This window comes from Microcaecilia unicolor, chromosome 6, assembly GCF_901765095.1.
Source record: "Microcaecilia unicolor chromosome 6, aMicUni1.1, whole genome shotgun sequence".
In the NCBI taxonomy this organism is placed as follows: Eukaryota; Metazoa; Chordata; class Amphibia; order Gymnophiona; family Siphonopidae; genus Microcaecilia; species Microcaecilia unicolor.
The window spans coordinates 42,370,344-42,389,410 of record NC_044036.1 but is presented as its reverse complement, the minus strand read 5'-3'; the positions used below and the strand labels follow the sequence as shown (position 1 = coordinate 42,389,410).

Here is a 19,067-nt window from a genome sequence, read left to right as displayed (position 1 = left end):
CTTTGCTTTTTGAAATGAGATGAAAGATAGCAAATTTCCAATACATGCAAATTTATCTCATGCATATTCGCTGTGATAATTCTGAAAACCCAACTGACTGGGTGTACCCTTCAGAAGAGGATTGAGAAGCATTGTTATATAACAATCACACCATCTCTGTTACCTTGATGTAAGCAAGTTGTTCCTTTCATTCACCGTTCCACACCCTCTCTCTCAGTTATTGTTATCCTAGTAATCCAGAGCTTGTCTGCATACGCTTTTTTCACCACACATTTTATATCTTATGTATCACACAGCACAATGGACCTCCAGAATTATGAAGAAGATAATGGTGTATTGCTTTATTACAAGCGGGGATAGTCTAAAACCCTCTGTAAAGGGGATTTATTCATCCTCCCTGAGATGGGGGAAGGGACAATCTTTCAACTGAGTTCTTTGTAACAGAAGATATGATTATTTCTTTTCCTTTTCCCTCACCCCCAAACACAAGGTCATTTTTGCTAGAAATGCTTTCCTAAATATAGTGGCGTTCCTACCCTCGACGGCACCCGGGGCGGATCGCCGATGCCCCCCCCCCAGGGTGCAGCACCCTCCCCCCCCCCCCCCCCCCCCCCGGGTGCACGCCGCTGGGGGAGGTGCCACAGCGCCCGCCTGTCTGCTCCCAGGAAGTAACCTGTTCCGGGGCAGAAGGAGGGAGCTGCAGCGAAGGAGATAATTTAGCGAGCGTAGCGAACTGGCAGCAGACAGGCAGTGTGCGCTGCGGCACCTCCCCAGCAGCGTGCACCTGGGGCGGACCGCCCCATCCCCCCTTGGTACGCCACTGCCTAAATAATGAATTTGAATGAAATGTGCCCACAATAATTATACATACGTAACTGAAAGCTGCAGAATACTCACAGTTTTGCTTCAAGAACTATCCCTAACAACTTCAGTCACACACAAATGAAAGGCAGGAGAGAAACTTGCAAAGCCATCATTATAAATATATCCTGTAAACAAGTCATTTACTTGTAATTCTGTTTTTCAAAAAACAAACAAACAAACTGTGAAACTGGTCACATACTGGTGAAGAGCTCACCCCAAATCACACTTCATATTGCCACAACTTTCTCCAAAAGGCTGAAGGCATTTCTTTCCTGTGCTACCACATATCTCATGTAGTATATTATAAGGAACAACAGTATAATGTATATACATTTAGGTGGGAGGTAACTAAGATGTGGTAAAATATGGCATTTTACTGTAGCTTAGTTTACCTCAGGTTAGTGACTCCTGCAGTAAGAGAATAATGCAATCAACCTTGCAAGCTGCATTATTCTGCTCCCTGGCAGCATCGAGGCGCTAACCTGTGGCCCGGTGTTCCCACGTAGCCAGTGAGGTACAAAAAGACACACAATCTGTGGGGTTCTTCCTCCTCCATCCCCCCATGAGGAAAGACCCCCCCCCCAATATACTTCTAACCCAACCCCCCTCAGACCTCCTAATCACAACCCCTTTTAAGCCCACACCACTCACCCCCCATAGGCCCCCATGGGTCTACCTAAAACAATTACTGGTGGTCTAGGGTTCACAGGTCAGGAGGGATTCCTAGTTGCTCCTAACTCTGCCAGTGCCATGTTCAAAATGATTGCCTGACCCCTAGCGATAGTACCATGAGACAACTACTAGGCCTCCATTTTGAACCTCCAGCCCTATGACTCCTAGCCCACCAACCATTGCTTCAGATAGGCCCACATAGCCCTAAAGGGGAATGAGGGGACCAAAGGGGAGGCCAACTGGGGGTAAGAATGCTTGAACCTTTCAGAACTAATGTGCCCAAGGGAGGTATGGGGACTGGGGGGTTGGGGAGAATGTTCAAGGGGACGTTGTTTTGGTGAAAAGGGGAAGAAGGAGTGGGGAAGAAGGAGGGAGCCCCCAAACTATGCATCTATTTGAACCACACCAGACCCTTTAAGATGGTGTCTGGCAGCCTCTGGCCATGTGTTATTTTCTACTACGTGTTATGGACACGTGTCAAAAATAGAATTACCACCCAGGGCACACGGTAGCCGGGTGGTAGTTTTAATTTGACGTACTTGTAGGTGCCTTCGCGCCTTAGTAAAAGGTGTTTTAACCTTTGCAACTCTTTATTATGTAGATCATTGAACCACTGGCGTAGCAAGGAGGGCTGCCACCTGGGGCGGTTCGCCGTTGCACCCCCCCCCCGGGTGCAGCACGATGACACCCCCCCTCAGCGCATCAACACACACCCCCCCCAACCCAGTGCCTACCCTCCTCAGCTCCCTCCAACCAGCTGAGCACCCTACCTTTAAAGAAATTTCGGAAACCGAGGCACAGCACCTCGCACCTGCAAGTAAAAGAAGCAAGGATCATCATCGGGCCTTCCCTCACGCTGTCTGTCCCGCCCTCCGCTGATGCAACTTCCTATTTCCGCAAGGGCGGAACAGACAGCGTGAGGGAAGGCCCGATGACAATCCTTGCTTCTTTTACTTGCAGGCGCGAGACGCTGTGCCTCGGCTTCCGAAATTTCTTTAAAGGTAGGGTGCTCAGCTGGTTGGAGGGAGCTGAGGAGGGTAGGCACTGGGTCGGGGGGGGGGGGGGGTGTCATCGTGCTGCACCCGGGGGGGGAGCTGGCAGGGAGCACCCCCCCCCCCCCGAGCTGACACCTGGGGCGGACTGCATTGAACCTTAAATGAATGTGCATTAGAGTAAAATATACTTTGTCAGTTAACAAATATTAAAAAGCAAAAATCATGCACTGTTCCCTTAAACCATGTTAGTAACTGCCCCTCCCTTTATCAATAACTACAAACAGAATAAAGAACAAACATGAATGTACAGATCTTCTTTACTTTATATGATTCTATGATTTTTGTTGATATTCCACAGCAGTGGTCCAAAATACTCAGCCTCCAAGAAATAGAAATCTATCTCATGCATATTTATTGTGAATATCCTAAAACCTGGCTGGGTAGGCCCCAAGGAATGGGTTAAGATTATAGTTTTATAAATGTCTGGGCTGGATGCCTGAAAGGATGTCTTTATAAATTATTCACTAGGGGTCGGTTTTCATAAAATGTTCCGTGCTTCATTTAGGTTCCTAAATTCTAGGTACCTTAATTTATAGACATTTTCAACTAAAATTAAGCTCGTAAATACATTGAGATTTGACCCGTAAGTTTAGATATAACCCATAACTTTGGTATTATACACATTTTTGGAGGGATTGGTTTATCTAAAATAAATAAACTGGAAATGTGGCACCATGAAAATATTCAAAGCAATTGATTTTAAGAATGATTGTTTTGCAGCTTTGCAGAACAAAATTCCAGAGTGTGATGTTAAAACTGCTTATGTGCAGAATGAAGTGATTATAAATTCTGAATGCAGAATTCACAAGATTTTTATTGCTGTCTTGTGCTCTAATTCTTAGGCCTAAAAAAAAACTCAAATGCTTATATAACCTTTGCTGTGCTCAGTTTTTAGGATATGGGTTATTATTTTCAATGATCTTTCAAAGTAAACCTCTTTAATTGCTTCAGTGTTCTGTTGCAAAATATCAATGTTTCAATAAAACCAATCCGTTCCCAGTATGTACAGAGTTATTTCCTTTGGTGCTAAACACAAAACAATAGTGTGAACACCGTCCAGCTGATATTCAGCACTATTTAACCAGCTAGGAACGGCTCCTGACCGGTTAAATAGCACCTAACTGGCTAAGCACTAATGTCCAGTACGAGATAGCCAGATATCTCCACTGAATATTACTGCTTAGCACATAGGGGGAGATTCTATATATATATGGTGCCTAAAAAAATCAACGCTGAAATCATCACTGACTAAGCGTATTCTATAATCGGCGCATGTTAGAAGTCCGGCGCACATCATTATAGAATACGCTTAGCAAGTTGTGCTAATCAGTGTTAGTTAGTGCTCATTATTGCTTGTTGAGTGCTGTTATCAGCGCTCAATAGCTTGTTAAGCTTGTTTAATTGCACGCATTGTTATAGAATCCACACTGATTTCAGCGCCAATCTCTAGGTGTGCTATATAGAATCCAGGGGATAGTGGCTAACCAGCTACATCGCACGATTTAACCAGCTAGCTTGGAATATTCAGCGCATCGCCAGCTAAGTTTAGCGGCCCAACGGGACTGCCTAAATAGCAGCCCTATCTTTGGCCACTATAAACTTAACTGGCCAGCACTGAATATTAATGTGATCGGTTAAGTTTAAACTGGCCAAAAAAATAGATATTCAATGCCAGTCACCAGAAATGGCCCAGCTTTGAATATCTGGGCTCAGCACCAATCGTGGGACTTCAGCCAGCCTGCCTCCATTGGCCGAATATCGGCCAGCATATATCAACTTTTGAATAGCGACATATGTAGTCAAAAACACAAACCAAGAATATCAGGTTACCTTCTCCTATGCCTGGAGATGGGGAGGGAGAGGGGGATGGTGCAGACTGCCGTGGGATTGAGTGAGTAGAACCGGTTGTAGCTGAACGAAAGAGATCTCCACCAACAGACTGTGCGCCCTGAGCACCCCCACCGAAGAGATCATTTAACAAGTCTGAGTTGGAGGGGGGAGGAGCTCTAGCTTGAGAGGAGAAAGCTTTGCTTGCAGTACTTCCATCCAGACCTAGGAGGTCCACGTCCTCAGGCGGCAGAGGTGCCGGAGGCTCTGGCTTTTTGTTGTGCTTTGGTGTAGTATGTTGCTTGTCGCCACTCGTGTTGCTGTGCTGGCTTGAAAGTGACAAGAGTTCGTCATCAGAAGGTTCACTTTCCTCATGCACCAGGGCAGCGCGGTCCTCAGAGGTGGGATGGGAACCAGCCTTCTCAGATTTTTGATCTAAGTGATAAAATTAATTTTAGTGGGAAAGGTACTGTATTGGTAATATTGTGCTGAAAGAAGCTTCCAAAACCCCTTTTGACATTACATTCTTAAAACCAAGTGTGTTTCAGGAAGTGGAACTAAATTGATAAAAGCTTCTCGGTAACATAATTGGTAACATTAATAAATACTGGAAAGTGCACAGAATTCACCCTAGTGAGAGTGAGGTGACCAGAAATGCCAGAAAACGAGTGGGATTTTGAACCGCTTGATAATGATGCCAAAATGTACAATTTACATTCATGATCTTGTTTTTAGACCTACTGTCTATTCAATTAATGAAAACTTATTCTGTGCTATGGAGAAAAAGGGGCAACATCTGCAAAGCTGTATACACTAATACTCACTGCAGTGATGATCCTAGGTCGGCTGCCACCCGGGGCGGCTCGCCACTGCATACTCCTCCCCCCCACCCCCTGGGGGCATTCTTGGCTGCTGGAGGGTGCAGAGAGCAGCCGTGCGCCTGTCGGCTCCACTGACTTCCTGCTCCCTCTGCCCCGGAACAGGAAGTAACCTGTTCCGGGGCAGAGGGAGCAGGGAACCAGCGGAGCCAACAGGCGTGCGGCTGCTCTCTGCACCCTCCAGCAGTGTACACCCGGGGCGGACTGCTCCCACCGCCCTGCCCCTCCTACGCCACTGACTCACTGTATGGAAAATACAGTCCTAGATCTAAAGGAAGAGGCTGACTTGAATTTAGAGGTAGTCAGGGAGACGTGGTGCATAGGGAACCATGACTGGGATATAAATTATCCCAGACAATCAGCAGTTCAGGAAAAACAATGTAGGAAGAAAGGAAGGAAGAGTGGCTCTCTCTCTATAATAATAATAATAATAATAATGCAACAGAACTACAGGGAAAGAGGGAATGGAACCTCTGTTTATTCTGGTGTGATATATAGACCTCTTTGCAGACAGAAGAATTTATATTCAGTTGAAGACATTCACAAAACTCCTTTGAAAGAGAAGGTGTTATCGCTAGGCAGTTTCAATCTACCAGGTGTTGATTGGTATATCCTGGTTTTGGTGTCTTAGTAACATAATAAATGATGGCAGATAAATACCAGAATGGTCCATCTGGTCTACCCAGTAAGGTGGCTAGAGCTGTAGATTTGTACCTGCTGCTGCATGCAAGTTACATCTCTCTCTGTTGTTTGGGGTTATACCTGCTGCCCTGTGCAGGTTACACCTCTACATGCCTTTTTTGAAATGTGAAGGTCACTTAGGTTTTGCTTTCATGAAATCATCTTGCTATATAGGGATCATTTATGCTTATCCCATGCCAACTTGAATTCTGTCACTGTTTATCTCTGCCACTTCCACCAAGAAGCCATTCCAGGCATCTACCACCCTTTCTGCGAAAAATAATATTTCCAGATGTTGCCCTTATGTCTACCTCCTTGCAAATCCAATTCATGTTCCCTAGTTCTACAGAGTCTTCATTTTAAAAAAGGATTTATTTGTTTATTAATACCTTTCAAGTATTTAAATGTGTGTATTACACCTCTCCTGACCCTATTTTCCTCTAGGGTATACGTGTTCAGGTCTTCAGGTCTCTTTTCATATGTCTTCTGGCACAGACCCCATACCAAGTTTGTTTCCTTCCTCTGAACTGCTTCAAGTCTTTTTATACCCTTAGCGAGATAAGGTCTCAAAAAGTGAACACAATACTTCAAGTTAGGCCTCATCAATGAGTTATATAGGACCACTAACACCTCCTTTCTTCTGCTGGTTATGCCTCTATCTCTAAGCAGCCTAGCAACCTTCTGGCTTCAGCCACCACCTTGTCACATTGTCAGGCCTGCCAAGTGTCCCGTCAGAGTGCTAGGATCTCCTGCTGAACAGCTCCATTTCCAGGGACAGCAGGAAATGCCTTCATTAAACATCATCTCCTGCTTCCACTGGTCTCACAGCAGCAGGAAATGATGTTTTACAAGGTGTCTCCCGCAGTCGCTGGAAAGGGTGGCTGTGCCGGGGCAGAACTGTGGGTGGTTCTGGGCGGAGCTGTGGGCAGTTCTAGATGGAACTATGGACAGACTGGGTGGCGCAATGGGTGGATTAGGGTGGAGCTATGGGCAGGCCCTAAATCTCCCACTCGGGAGGTTGACCCCCCTTGGCAGCTCTGCATTGTTTTGCCACTGTGAGGTTCTCAGAAACTATCACCGCAAGGTCCCTGTACTGGTCTGTTCATATCAGCCTCTCACCCCCTACCACATGTAACTTCTTAGGATTTTGACACCCCTGCATCCCTCTGCACTTCTTCACATTAAATTTCAACTATCAAATATTAGACCATCCTTCTCATTTTTGTCCATAGGGATCCTGAATTTTCTGCAGGGAGAACTGTTCCAGCAGAACCAATAGAGTAGAGGACAATGCGGGAACCAGTGCTAACAAATGGGATAAAGTTTCTGATGTCATAGTGGGTAATCACCTGGAATCCAATGATCAATGAGATGTCGTGGTTTCTAGTATTGGAGCAAAGGCAGTGAGAATTCATTCAAAAGCAAGCATCTTGGACTTCAAGAAAACTAGCCTTGCTAAGAATGGGGGTGTAGTCATTTGACCCAGATTCTATATATGGCACCTAAAATTGCGTGCTCAAATTTGGCAGTGCGGCCAAACTAACAACAATTATCAGCACTAATTGGCACTAATTAGAATTTATGTGCACAACTTTCTAAGTATATTCTGTAAAGCAGTGTATGTAAAAAAAAAGGGGCACAGCCACGGGAGGGACATGGGTGGGTCATGGGCATTCCTAAAAATTACACGCACTGTTATAGAATATGCCCAATCTGTGCCTAAGTTAGGAGCTGGCATTTACACCAGGTTTTATTTGGTGTAAATGGTTGCACCTAAAGTTTAGTCATGGGAACGGGTGCTATGCATATTCTATAAGCCACGCCTAACTTTAGGCGAGGTTTATAGAATAGCACTAAGTGTGTTTTTTTTCGGCACCATATATAGAATTCATTCCTAACTGGACAGGAACATCTAGGGGAATGAAAAGAACAGTGGGGAAAACTGATAGAGGATACTGTATGAGAAGCAAACCTTTTTGTTAAGAAAGTAAGGTAAGCAGAAGAAGAGGCCACTGTGGTTTGCTAAGAAAGTGGATGTATAGGGCAAGGGAGCAAAAAGATTGTAAATTCATGAATTGCAAGGTATCATAGAAAGAGGAAGATAGGCAAGAATAAATTGCAAGAAGTTTAGAGGAGCTGGGAAAGTAGTCAGGACACCGAAGGTAAAAAAACAGAAGAAAAAATAGCTAATTTAGCAATTCAGTAATTAGAGACCAGAGAAACTGAAAAAGTAGGATTGTAAGACTCAGAAACTAAGGGAAGTGATACCCAGATATTTGGAGTAGGACTGCAGAAAACTGCCACAAATGAGGCCTTCAGAGAAAAAGCAGGACATGTCCACTTGTTGCTTTAGATTAGGTATGCACTAATTCATAGCCTCTAGGGCCTAAACACTTAGAAGAAAAATCAGGCCATGTCCATAGCCAACTGATTCTGCCAAATAAAGAGTAGACTAGGAACTACAGGCAGTTTCTAGAATTCAATAATTTATAGGATCTGAGGTAGGTAAGAACATAAGAATAACCATACTGGGTCAAACTGATGGTCCATCATCCTGCTTCCAATTATGGCCAATCCAGGTCACAAGCACCTGGCTGAATCCCAAAGAGTAGCAAGATTCCGTGCTACCGATCTCAGTGGCTTTCCCCCTGTCAATCAGACAAATCTGATTAAGTTCTTTGATTAGGTGATGACAGAGTTAGATCGTGGGAGAGCACTGGTTGATGTTTTTCACATGTAATAATTGTAACATACTGTTTCTCCCCCCTACCCCCTTATTGCTTTTAATTGTAAACCACTTAGATACTTGTGATGGGTGGTATATCAAATGAAAATGCTAATTACTAGTGTACTTGGATTTCTGCAAGGCCTTTGACATATTTCTAACTAGGTGACTTATAAACAAACTGAGCACTTCAGTTATGGAGCCTACAGTGGCTATATGGGCTAAAAAATGGTTCAGTGATAGGTACCAAATGCTAGTGGTAAATGGAGCTCACTCTAAGGATTAGGCTGTTACTAGTGGTATGCCCAGGAATATATCCTTGGTCAAATAAGCTATATTGAAAAAAAGCCTAGTGGGAAAGGCTTGCATTTTTATGGTAATATCAAAATCTGTAACATGGTTGACACCCAGAAAAGTGTGAAAAATATAAGGTAGATCTAGATCTGTGATTCCCAAACATGTCCCGAGGGACCCTTAACCCATCTGCTTTTCAAGATATCCACCAGGAAAATGCATGAAATAAAGTTACAAGCCTTGTCTTCACTGCATGCAGATTTATCTCATGCATATTCATGATGGGTATCCTGAAAACCTGGCTGGGTGGGAATCCCCTTGGACACTTTGGCAGCCATTGATCTAGACTTGGCAACTAAGACGTAATTCCAAAAACATTTAGACTCGTGCATTTGGGTTACAAAATCCCAAAGGAGCACAGCAATATGGGGAGGGGGGGTGAAGTTGCTCTGTGTTCAAAACAAGAGCAGGATCTAGGGCAGGGGTTCTTCACCCAGTCCTTGGAACACACCTAGCCACTCAAGTTTGCAAGACACTCATAATGAATATGAATAACATATATTTGCATAAAATGAAGGTACTGCATGCAGATTCAACTCATCCATATTCATTGTGGATATTCCAAAAAACCTGACTGGCTAGGTGTGTCCCGAGGACTGGATTGAGAGCCCCTGATCTAGGGTGACTATACCTGATGAACTTTAAATGAATACAAAAGCCAGAAGGATGATTGGGGGCAGTAGAAGAATGGCCAGCAAAAAAATATATAAATACAAATAAGAAAGTGATATTATTGCCTCTGAATACAGTGGTGGAAATAAGTATTTGATCCCTTGCTGATTTTGTAAGTTTGCCCACTGACAAAGACATGAGCAGCCCATAATTGAAGGGTAGGTTATTGGTAACAGTGAGAGATAGCACATCACAAATTAAATCCGGAAAATCACATTGTGGAAAGTATATGAATTTATTTGCATTCTGCAGAGGGAAATAAGTATTTGATCCCCCACCAACCAGTAAGAGATCTGGCCCCTACAGACCAGGTAGATGCTCCAAATCAACTCGTTACCTGCATGACAGACAGCTGTCGGCAATGGTCACCTGTATGAAAGACACCTGTCCACAGACTCAGTGAATCAGTCAGACTCTAACCTCTACAAAATGGCCAAGAGCAAGGAGCTGTCTAAGGATGTCAGGGACAAGATCATACACCTGCACAAGGCTGGAATGGGCTACAAAACCATCAGTAAGACGCTGGGCGAGAAGGAGACAACTGTTGGTGCCATAGTAAGAAAATGGAAGAAGTACAAAATGACTGTCAATCGACAAAGATCTGGGGCTCCACGCAAAATCTCACCTCGTGGGGTATCCTTGATCATGAGGAAGGTTAGAAATCAGCCTACAACTACAAGGGGGGAACTTGTCAATGATCTCAAGGCAGCTGGGACCACTGTCACCACGAAAACCATTGGTAACACATTACGACATAACGGATTGCAATCCTGCAGTGCCCGCAAGGTCCCCCTGCTCCAGAAGGCACATGTGACGGCCCGTCTGAAGTTTGCCAGTGAACACCTGGATGATGCCGAGAGTGATTGGGAGAAGGTGCTGTGGTCAGATGAGACAAAAATTGAGCTCTTTGGCATGAACTCAACTCGCCGTGTTTGGAGGAAGAGAAATGCTGCCTATGACCCAAAGAACACCGTCCCCACTGTCAAGCATGGAGGTGGAAATGTTATGTTTTGGGGGTGTTTCTCTGCTAAGGGCACAGGACTACTTCACCGCATCAATGGGAGAATGGATGGGGCCATGTACCGTACAATTCTGAGTGACAACCTCCTTCCCTCCGCCAGGGCCTTAAAAATGGGTCGTGGCTGGGTCTTCCAGCACGACAATGACCCAAAACATACAGCCAAGGCAACAAAGGAGTGGCTCAGGAAGAAGCACATTAGGGTCATGGAGTGGCCTAGCCAGTCACCAGACCTTAATCCCATTGAAAACTTATGGAGGGAGCTGAAGCTGCGAGTTGCCAAGCGACAGCCCAGAACTCTTAATGATTTAGAGATGATCTGCAAAGAGGAGTGGACCAAAATTCCTCCTGACATGTGTGCAAACCTCATCATCAACTACAGAAGACGTCTGACCGCTGTGCTTGCCAACAAGGGTTTTGCCACCAAGTATTAGGTCTTGTTTGCCAGAGGGATTAAATACTTATTTCCCTCTGCAGAATGCAAATAAATTCATATACTTTCCACAATGTGATTTTCCGGATTTAATTTGTGATGTGCTATCTCTCACTGTTACCAATAACCTACCCTTCAATTATGGGCTGCTCATGTCTTTGTCAGTGGGCAAACTTACAAAATCAGCAAGGGATCAAATACTTATTTCCACCACTGTATGTCTCTGGAGAGACCTCATTTGAAGCACTATGTACAATTCTGGAGACTGCATCTTGGAGTCAGTCCAGAGAGCAGTTACTAAAATGGTCATAGTTGTTCATCATAAAGCATATGGGGATAGATTTAAAGATCTGTATGTGTGTACCCTAGAGAAAAGGAGGGAAAAAGAAGATACAATAGAGACATTTACTTCCAAGGAATAAATGTACAGGAGACAAGCATCTTTCGAACAAGGGGTCATGTGGCAAGAGAGACGAGAGTATTATTATTTATTGCATTTGTATCCCACATTCCCCCACCTATTTTCAGGCTCAATGTGGCTTACATAGATTTGTTAACATTGTCATTTCAGTATATCAGATCAGATACAGTTAGTAATGTGTAGTGATTAGGAAGGGAAAAAGAAGAAGGAAGAGAGTGATTAGGGTTGTTATAGAAGGTAAGCGTTCATAATTGAGTGGGTTGGTGGGGTGACTTAGTGAGGCTACAAGGTTCTCATTGTAGGCCTTGTTGAAGAAGAATGTCTTCAGAGATTTTCGAAAGATAGTTGTTTCGTTGATTGCTTTCAAATCTGTTGGTAATGCATTCCATAACTGCGTGCTCATGTAAGAGAAGGTAGAGGCATGCATCAGCTTGTATTTAAGTCCTTTGCAGCTGGGGTAGTGCAAGTTGCAAAATTTGCGGAATGATCTTGTGGCATTTCTGGGAGGTAGGTCTACGAGGTTTAGCATGTAGATTGGGGCATCTGCGTGGATGATTTTGTGTAGAACGCAATGCGTTCCTTAAGTGGGAGCCAGTGAAGGGGGACAGGCTTAGGAGTAATGAAAAGAAATATTTCCTTATAAAAAGGGTGTTTGATGCATGCAAGAGCCTCCCAGCGGAATGGTGGTGACAGGATGGTATCAGAATTCAATAAAGCATGGGACTAGCATAGAGGATTTCTGAAGGAGAGGAAGGGATTACAGATCTTAGTGGTTAGTGTGGATGGGTCTGCAGGATGTTCCATGTTATAGAACTCCATCTTCATATTTTATTAATTAATATCTCTACCAGCTCTAAGACCTAAATAAGCAATCTATCTGTCATACATCATCGTTGATCTAGAATAATATAACAGAAAGAAACACTTTCTAACTTAAATGTATCATATACTAATGCAAAATAATCTACCTTGCCAGTTCAGAGAAGAAAAGAACGCACCCTGTCCAACAGTCTTTATGTTATCTTGCTGTGTTTGCGGTGTTTCTATGGGCGCTCTGCCTGTAACACAGAAATATTCAGTCCAACAATGCCAAACACTTGACAGACAATGAGGCAGAGCAAAACATCTTCTTGAAAGAAACAGACTAAGATCAGCAGCTTCTACCTACCTCCCATTGCAAGAGCATCTTGGCACTCTTGCTGAGAAGAAAAAAGGATGATGGGGTTGACATCTTTTACTGTGAAATTTTCCCAGGGAGGAGTGAGATCTGTCTGTCTGTCAGTGGATTCTATTTCTATTTCCAGTACTACATGAAAGAGCTGTGGATATTTATCTGGAGAGTCGCATGCATCCAGTTCAGGTCTAAAAGTTTTGCAGAGATAGTTAATTAGAAATAAGTTCTTTTTTTTCCAGTCACAAATTCATAAAGAACAATAAGGTTTGTAGGCAAAGTACATGTTATGTCAGGGGTGTCAAAGGTCTAGCCTAATGGTTAGTGCAGTGGGCTGAGAGGTTGGGGAACTGGGTTCAGTTCCCTGTGACCCTGGGAAAGTAATTTAGCCCTTCATTGCTTCAGGTACAAATAACCTGAGATTGTGACCCCCATTAATGACAGAAAAGTACCTGCAAAAAAAAATAGTATACATAAACTGCTTTGACTGTATCTACAGAAAGGCAATATGTCAAGTATAGAATAAGCAATGCACTGTTATCCTTTGAGGAAATACAGAATATTACATTTAATAAACCATTTTGATGACAGGTTGCGTTACATAAAAATGTACATTCAAAGGACAATTCTATAACTGGGTGCCCATATTCACATGCCCCTTTCAAACATAAGTATACACTTAACCATGCAATTGCTAGCAGGGTGTCTAAGCACTATTCCGTAACCACGTGCATCAGTAGCATAGTGTGTAAATACAAGGGGGCGTGCACATGGGCGGGGCATAGACAGACAATGGGCAGGGCTCCCACTAATGCACAAAACTTACAGAATACACTGTTATATGCATCCCTGCCACATTTATATAACTGTGGGCACATAAATGTAAAGATTGCCGATACCGGCGTATGCTAGTATTGTGTAACGGAATCTGGGCGCCCAAAAGTCGTTACAGAATAGGCTCTCACCAAGCATTCCTGGGGCTGCTAAATGGAGGTGCCCAGTCATAGAAGTGGGACAATACATGCATGGGATGGGGGGAAGAGTCAAGGAGAGGAGATATATGCATATATTTATATTAAAATATGTCAATTTATATTTCACTTTTTTTTTAAAGTTTTTATCTAGTACTTCTACTTATAGTACTTCTCAAAACCTACCTCTTCAAAAAGGCCTATCCCAACGATCCAACATAAAAGACCATGTACCCAGCAACACAGCACAACTAATGACCGTTCTGGACAATTTATAATCTTCACTTCTTTCGATCCCCCGATGCCTGATCCACACCTACCTCATCTGATCACAATATAACTTTGTATCTGTCACCAACCGAATTGGCCACAGCCTCTACGGTACTATGTAAGCCACATTGAGCCTGCAAATAGGTGGGAAAATGTGGGGGGTACAAATGTAACAAATAAATAAATCCATTCAGTTGATTCATTTGGCCTTCCTTCCTCCTCTCCAAGCATTCAGCCTCCTCATTTCTCCAGTACCTACCTCCTTCCCCATGCATCCTCTCTCCTGTCTTTCCCCCTTTTCCCAGCATCCTGTCCTTCTCCCCTGTTTCTTACATTCCCTCCCCCCCCCCCCCACCCCACTGGGCCATCCCCACTCCCATCATCCACCTCTCTCTCCTTCCAGATTCTCAGCGTAGCTGGTGTTTCTACCAATGTTCTACTGATTTCATTATAATCCAGAGGTCCTGTCATTTGCTGCAAAACATATAAAAAGTGCCTGCTATCTTAATCAGGCACTGCTTCTGCCAGCACCGAAAGCTTGTTAAAATCTCAGGAGAGGCATCGTGAGATCATCACAAAGGAAGCATCTCCCCTGAGTTTTTAATACACTCACGGTGTCAGAATACAATAGTGAGAGGGACTTCTTAAAATAGCATTAAAATAGTTACAGGGAAAAGCTCTGGCACCTTTCCCTGCTGTGAAACTCACTGGACCAGAAACAGCCTGTGGGCCACATGTTTCACCCTCCTGTGTTATATCTTGTTAACTTTTATATACCACCTTCCTTGACTAAAGTTCAAGACAAAGCATTTTCTAGAAGAGTAAATATAAATGTTACTGTAGGAATATGCCGTTTATGCTGGGACTTTTGTATGCTACTTAACCTACTAATTACTGCACAGAACAGTTTATTTTAAGTGCATTATCAGTTCTATGATCGTGCCTGAACCAATCAAGAATGTTTTTAATATCTTTGGGCCCGATACTCAGTCAGCGATGATCAGCATCTTGTTGATCGCTGCTGGCATTAAACCTGGAAATTTAATGCCAGCCATATCTAGGTACTGGCATTGAATTTCCAGGTTTGCGGAGCCAGCTAACGCGTAGCCGGTTACAGTCGATACTCAGTCCTGACTTGTATGTGGTCCTACTTATGTGGTTAACCTGTTAAGTGCTGAATATCAGCACTTAACTGGCCGAGTTCTGACTCCACTCCCAAAAAGGCCCTGAAATAGCCAGTTTTCAGTTCAGTGCTAGCCACTGGTTACTGCCGCTGAGAATTAATGGTTAGTCCCATGCAGGCAATTTAACCAGCCAGGAGTTGTTTCTGGTAGGTGAAATCACGTTGAATATTGGGCCCTTTATATTTTTCTTGAAGGCAGGAGGTAACCATAGTGCCTAATTCCTTATGGGTTCCGTATCATGTAGGCAGAGAATGGGAGAAAAACCATAGTGAATCAGGTCCCTCAAGTTTTTAAGAATGCACACCTCCTATTGAACTGGGCAAAATGTGTATATGCTGATGCCTGCCGTCCTTTGTGAGCAAGTGTGTATGAACTTCCCTATGCTCAGTAGAAGTTCAAGTTTTTAGCATAAACTTTCTACAGAACAGGAAGGTTTTCCTTTTGTCAAAGTAAGCATTTTTCAGCAGACAGTATCCATTTGCTGAGTCTGCTGAGCTTTTGCTTATGCTTCTGTCCTACTGACTGAACTGCAGTTCATCCAAGATTTATGTCCCTGCCAACTGTTACCTACCAGCATCAAGAAAAGAGGGACTTCAGAAACCAGAAAAGCTTGAATCAGCCATTCAGAGCAACCTGATTTTTGAACTGGCCCCAAGATAGATTATAAAATTTTGAACTGGTGGAGGGGGAGGGGTTATGTGAGTGCTGAACAATATGGCTGCTTAGAACTTAAGATCCGCAGGATCCCTAACAATTTTCTTTATTTTATTCATCATACGGATAGCCTCTCTTTTAATTTGCATCCAAAACTCTTGCTTCCCAAATCTTTGATATGGCTTTGTAGAAGCAATTGAAATCTGAACCCTCTCCTTAGCAATTACAAGGAGTTAAGAGATCAAAACCTGAGCCACCGTCGCCATGCAAATCAGGGCCAGACAAAACTGAGGACATATCATTAAGCACCTCAATGCAGGAAATTCTGTAAATCAAAGATCTGATTAAAGAAAACAAGGACTCTATGTCTTGGGGATCAAACAACAGTTGTTCTCATTTTCTGTAAGAACCGAGCAATCTGAAAACAGGCTAAATGCACACAGGGCTAGATTCTATACATGGCGCCTAAAAAATTGGTGCCAAATGATACCCGCTTAAATGATATTCTATAAGCCATGCCTAAAGTTCAGCACAGTTTATAGAATACAAGTGTAAGCAGAGAGTTGTGCAGAAATTTAGGCGCAGTCATTTGCACCAACAAAAACATGCAAATGCCCACACCTAAATTTATACACAGAGGACCATTATTCTGTAATTACGTGCATAACTCAAACCACACCCCTGTTCCACCCTGAAATGCCCATGACCCTCCCATTACCACGCCCCCTTTTTTGGACTGCATGCAAATTTTAGGCACAGATACCGCACCTAACTTTATGCAAGTTGGTCCCAATTAAATCTAATTAGTGCCTATAATTGCTTGTTAAAAAGTCAATTATTAGCACTAATTGGCTCATTATTCTATTAAATTGTATGTGCAAATCAGGAACACGCCTAAATTTGCACACGCAATTTTTTAGCAATCTTTATAGAATCAGAGGGACAATGTCCAACTGCAAGCCATACCTCGGCTTGAAAAATCACTACATCGGATAGAACCCGACATTGAAGACCTCAATAATCATTCCCAAAGAAGCAATTTCAGAGTTCTTGGTCCGCCAGAGAAACCAGAAGGTGCCAATACCATCGCTTTCCTTGAAAAATGGATCCCGCAGATCGCTGTCACTGGAGCTGGAGCTGTAAAGAGCATGTTGTATGCCATCTTTCCTTCCATTAAACACTAAATATCTATACCTGATAGTAGCTAAAGCTCTTCATTTCCAGCACACAATACAAATACTTCATTCAGCCAAAGTGAAATCTCCGATTAAATTTGAAGGACACACGATAATTGCTTGGACTCCAGTGTGGTGGGGTTGGTTAAAGGACAAACTAACCTGGAAGTAAAATGTGAGAACTTAGAAAATCAGATACGCAGACAGAATCTCCGTCTGATAAATTTCCCACGAATACCTGGTATTTCACCTTCAGATATGTTTAAGCGTTATGCTACTGAAGTTTTGCATGTACCTGCGAAATCTATGCCACCTGTTTCTAGATTTTTCTATTTACCTTCTTTCAAGAATAAAGAGACTGTAAGTGGGCCTGACCAATTTCTCAAGACAGCTTGAATTTGACCACTTTCTTAGAGTCATCTAAAGACGAATTGGTCATTCCATCAACTTTGGTGGTCACTTTGACATTGGATTATGATCATGACTGGATAATGAGACTCTATTTTAGGCACAGGGAAGCTACTTTCTGTTTTTTGAAAGATAGAATTGTTCCTGATGTGGCAAAGGTCACTCAAACATCACAAACAGTTTCTTCTGATGAGACCTCGGGTAGTGGCTATTGGCGCTACCTTTTTGTTAAAATATCCTCGTAAATATAATGTATAATAAGGAATCATTTACTTTCTATGAGCCCTCTCAACTACTGATTTTTCTTAGTAATAAAACTGTGGCATAGGGACAGGCAGGGCCGTGCCGATGCGGTAAGCGGGGTAAGCACCGCAGGAGGGCGCCCACCTCTGGAGGGCGCCGCCGCAGTGCTTACCCTCGCCCCGCGCCGCCGAGGCCTTTAAATCTTTTACTTGCAGTCGCAGCAGCGTCTGTGAAAACGGAGCGCTGCCGACGTCTCCCTTCCCTTGCACTCGTTGGTTCCCTCAGTGTCCCGCCTTCTTCTGACGTCAGAAGAAGGCAGACACTGAGGGAACCAAGAGCGCGAAGGGAAGGGAGATGTCGGCAGCGCTCCGTTTTCACAGACGCTGCTGCGACTGCAAGTAAAAGATTTAAAGACCCCCAGGGCGCGCAGCGATCATCTTCACAGGGGGGGGAGAGGGGCGCACGCGCGCCAACTGTTCTTCTGCTGGGGGGGGCGCCAACTGTTCTTCTGCGGGGGGGTGCCAACAGTTCATCTGCGGGGGGGGGGGGGGCGGCATAGACCCTTGGCACGGGCCTGGGGACAGGTTGGAAAGCCGGAACCCTCTGAGTGACTGCCTTAATATATTAAACCCGTTCTCTGACAGTATTTAGATTTATAACTGCTCTTTAGGAAAAAGTTGTTTAGAGATTGTTTGTTTTATTCTTCTTTTCCTCAGTTTGTTTGATCTCTTTTCTCCCCCCGCAATATTAAGGACTGGAGTAATGAGCGACATGTAATATTATTTTTATTTATAATTTGTAATTTACTTATTAGCATTATTGCATAATCCAGCTTATAATCGAAAGAGAAAAACGCCTATATTGCGACCCAAATCGGGAGATGAGCGTCTTTCTCCCGTGGGCGCCCAAATCGGTATAATCGAAAGCCGATTTTGGGCGTTTCCAACTACAATCCGTCGCGGAAACGGGTAAAGTTGACGGAGGCGTGTTGGAGGCGTGGTGAAGGCGGAACTGGGGCGTGGTTATCGGCCGAGGAGAGATGGGTGTCTTTAGCTGATAATCGGAAAAAAAAAGGCGTTTGTACCGCGATTTTGGGTCACTTTTTTGGACCATTTTTTTTCACGAACAGGTCCCAAAAAAGTGCCCCAACTGACCAGATGACCACTGGAGGGAAGCGGGGATCACCTCCCTGGACTCCCCCAGTGGTCACTAACCCCCTCCCACCAAACAAATCCCACTTTAAAAACTTTTTTTCCAGCTTGTATGCCAGCCTCAAATGCCGTACCCACCTCCTTGACAGCAGAATGTGTTCTATCCCCTGACAGCCTTTCCCTGGTTCAGATGTGGCTCTCGGGTGAGTGTGACACCTTTTCTGTTAAGGGCACTGCAGA

The 19,067-nt window shown here is 43.9% G+C and overlaps 1 protein-coding gene across 1 annotated transcript in view; it reads right to left on the bottom strand.

Moving 5' to 3' along the window:
- The window catches only part of DNAJC6 (DnaJ heat shock protein family (Hsp40) member C6), a 131,881-nt gene that overhangs the window by 59,653 nt on the left and 53,161 nt on the right, over positions 1-19,067 (bottom strand). The window contains exons 10-13 of the mRNA XM_030206603.1: positions 12,769-12,962; positions 12,569-12,658; positions 4,422-4,853; positions 1,478-1,480 (exon numbers count right to left, since the gene is read on the bottom strand). Of these exons, the coding sequence (XP_030062463.1) occupies positions 1,478-1,480; positions 4,422-4,853; positions 12,569-12,658; positions 12,769-12,962 (719 nt within the window). The remainder of the gene's footprint in view (positions 1-1,477; positions 1,481-4,421; positions 4,854-12,568; positions 12,659-12,768; positions 12,963-19,067) is intronic.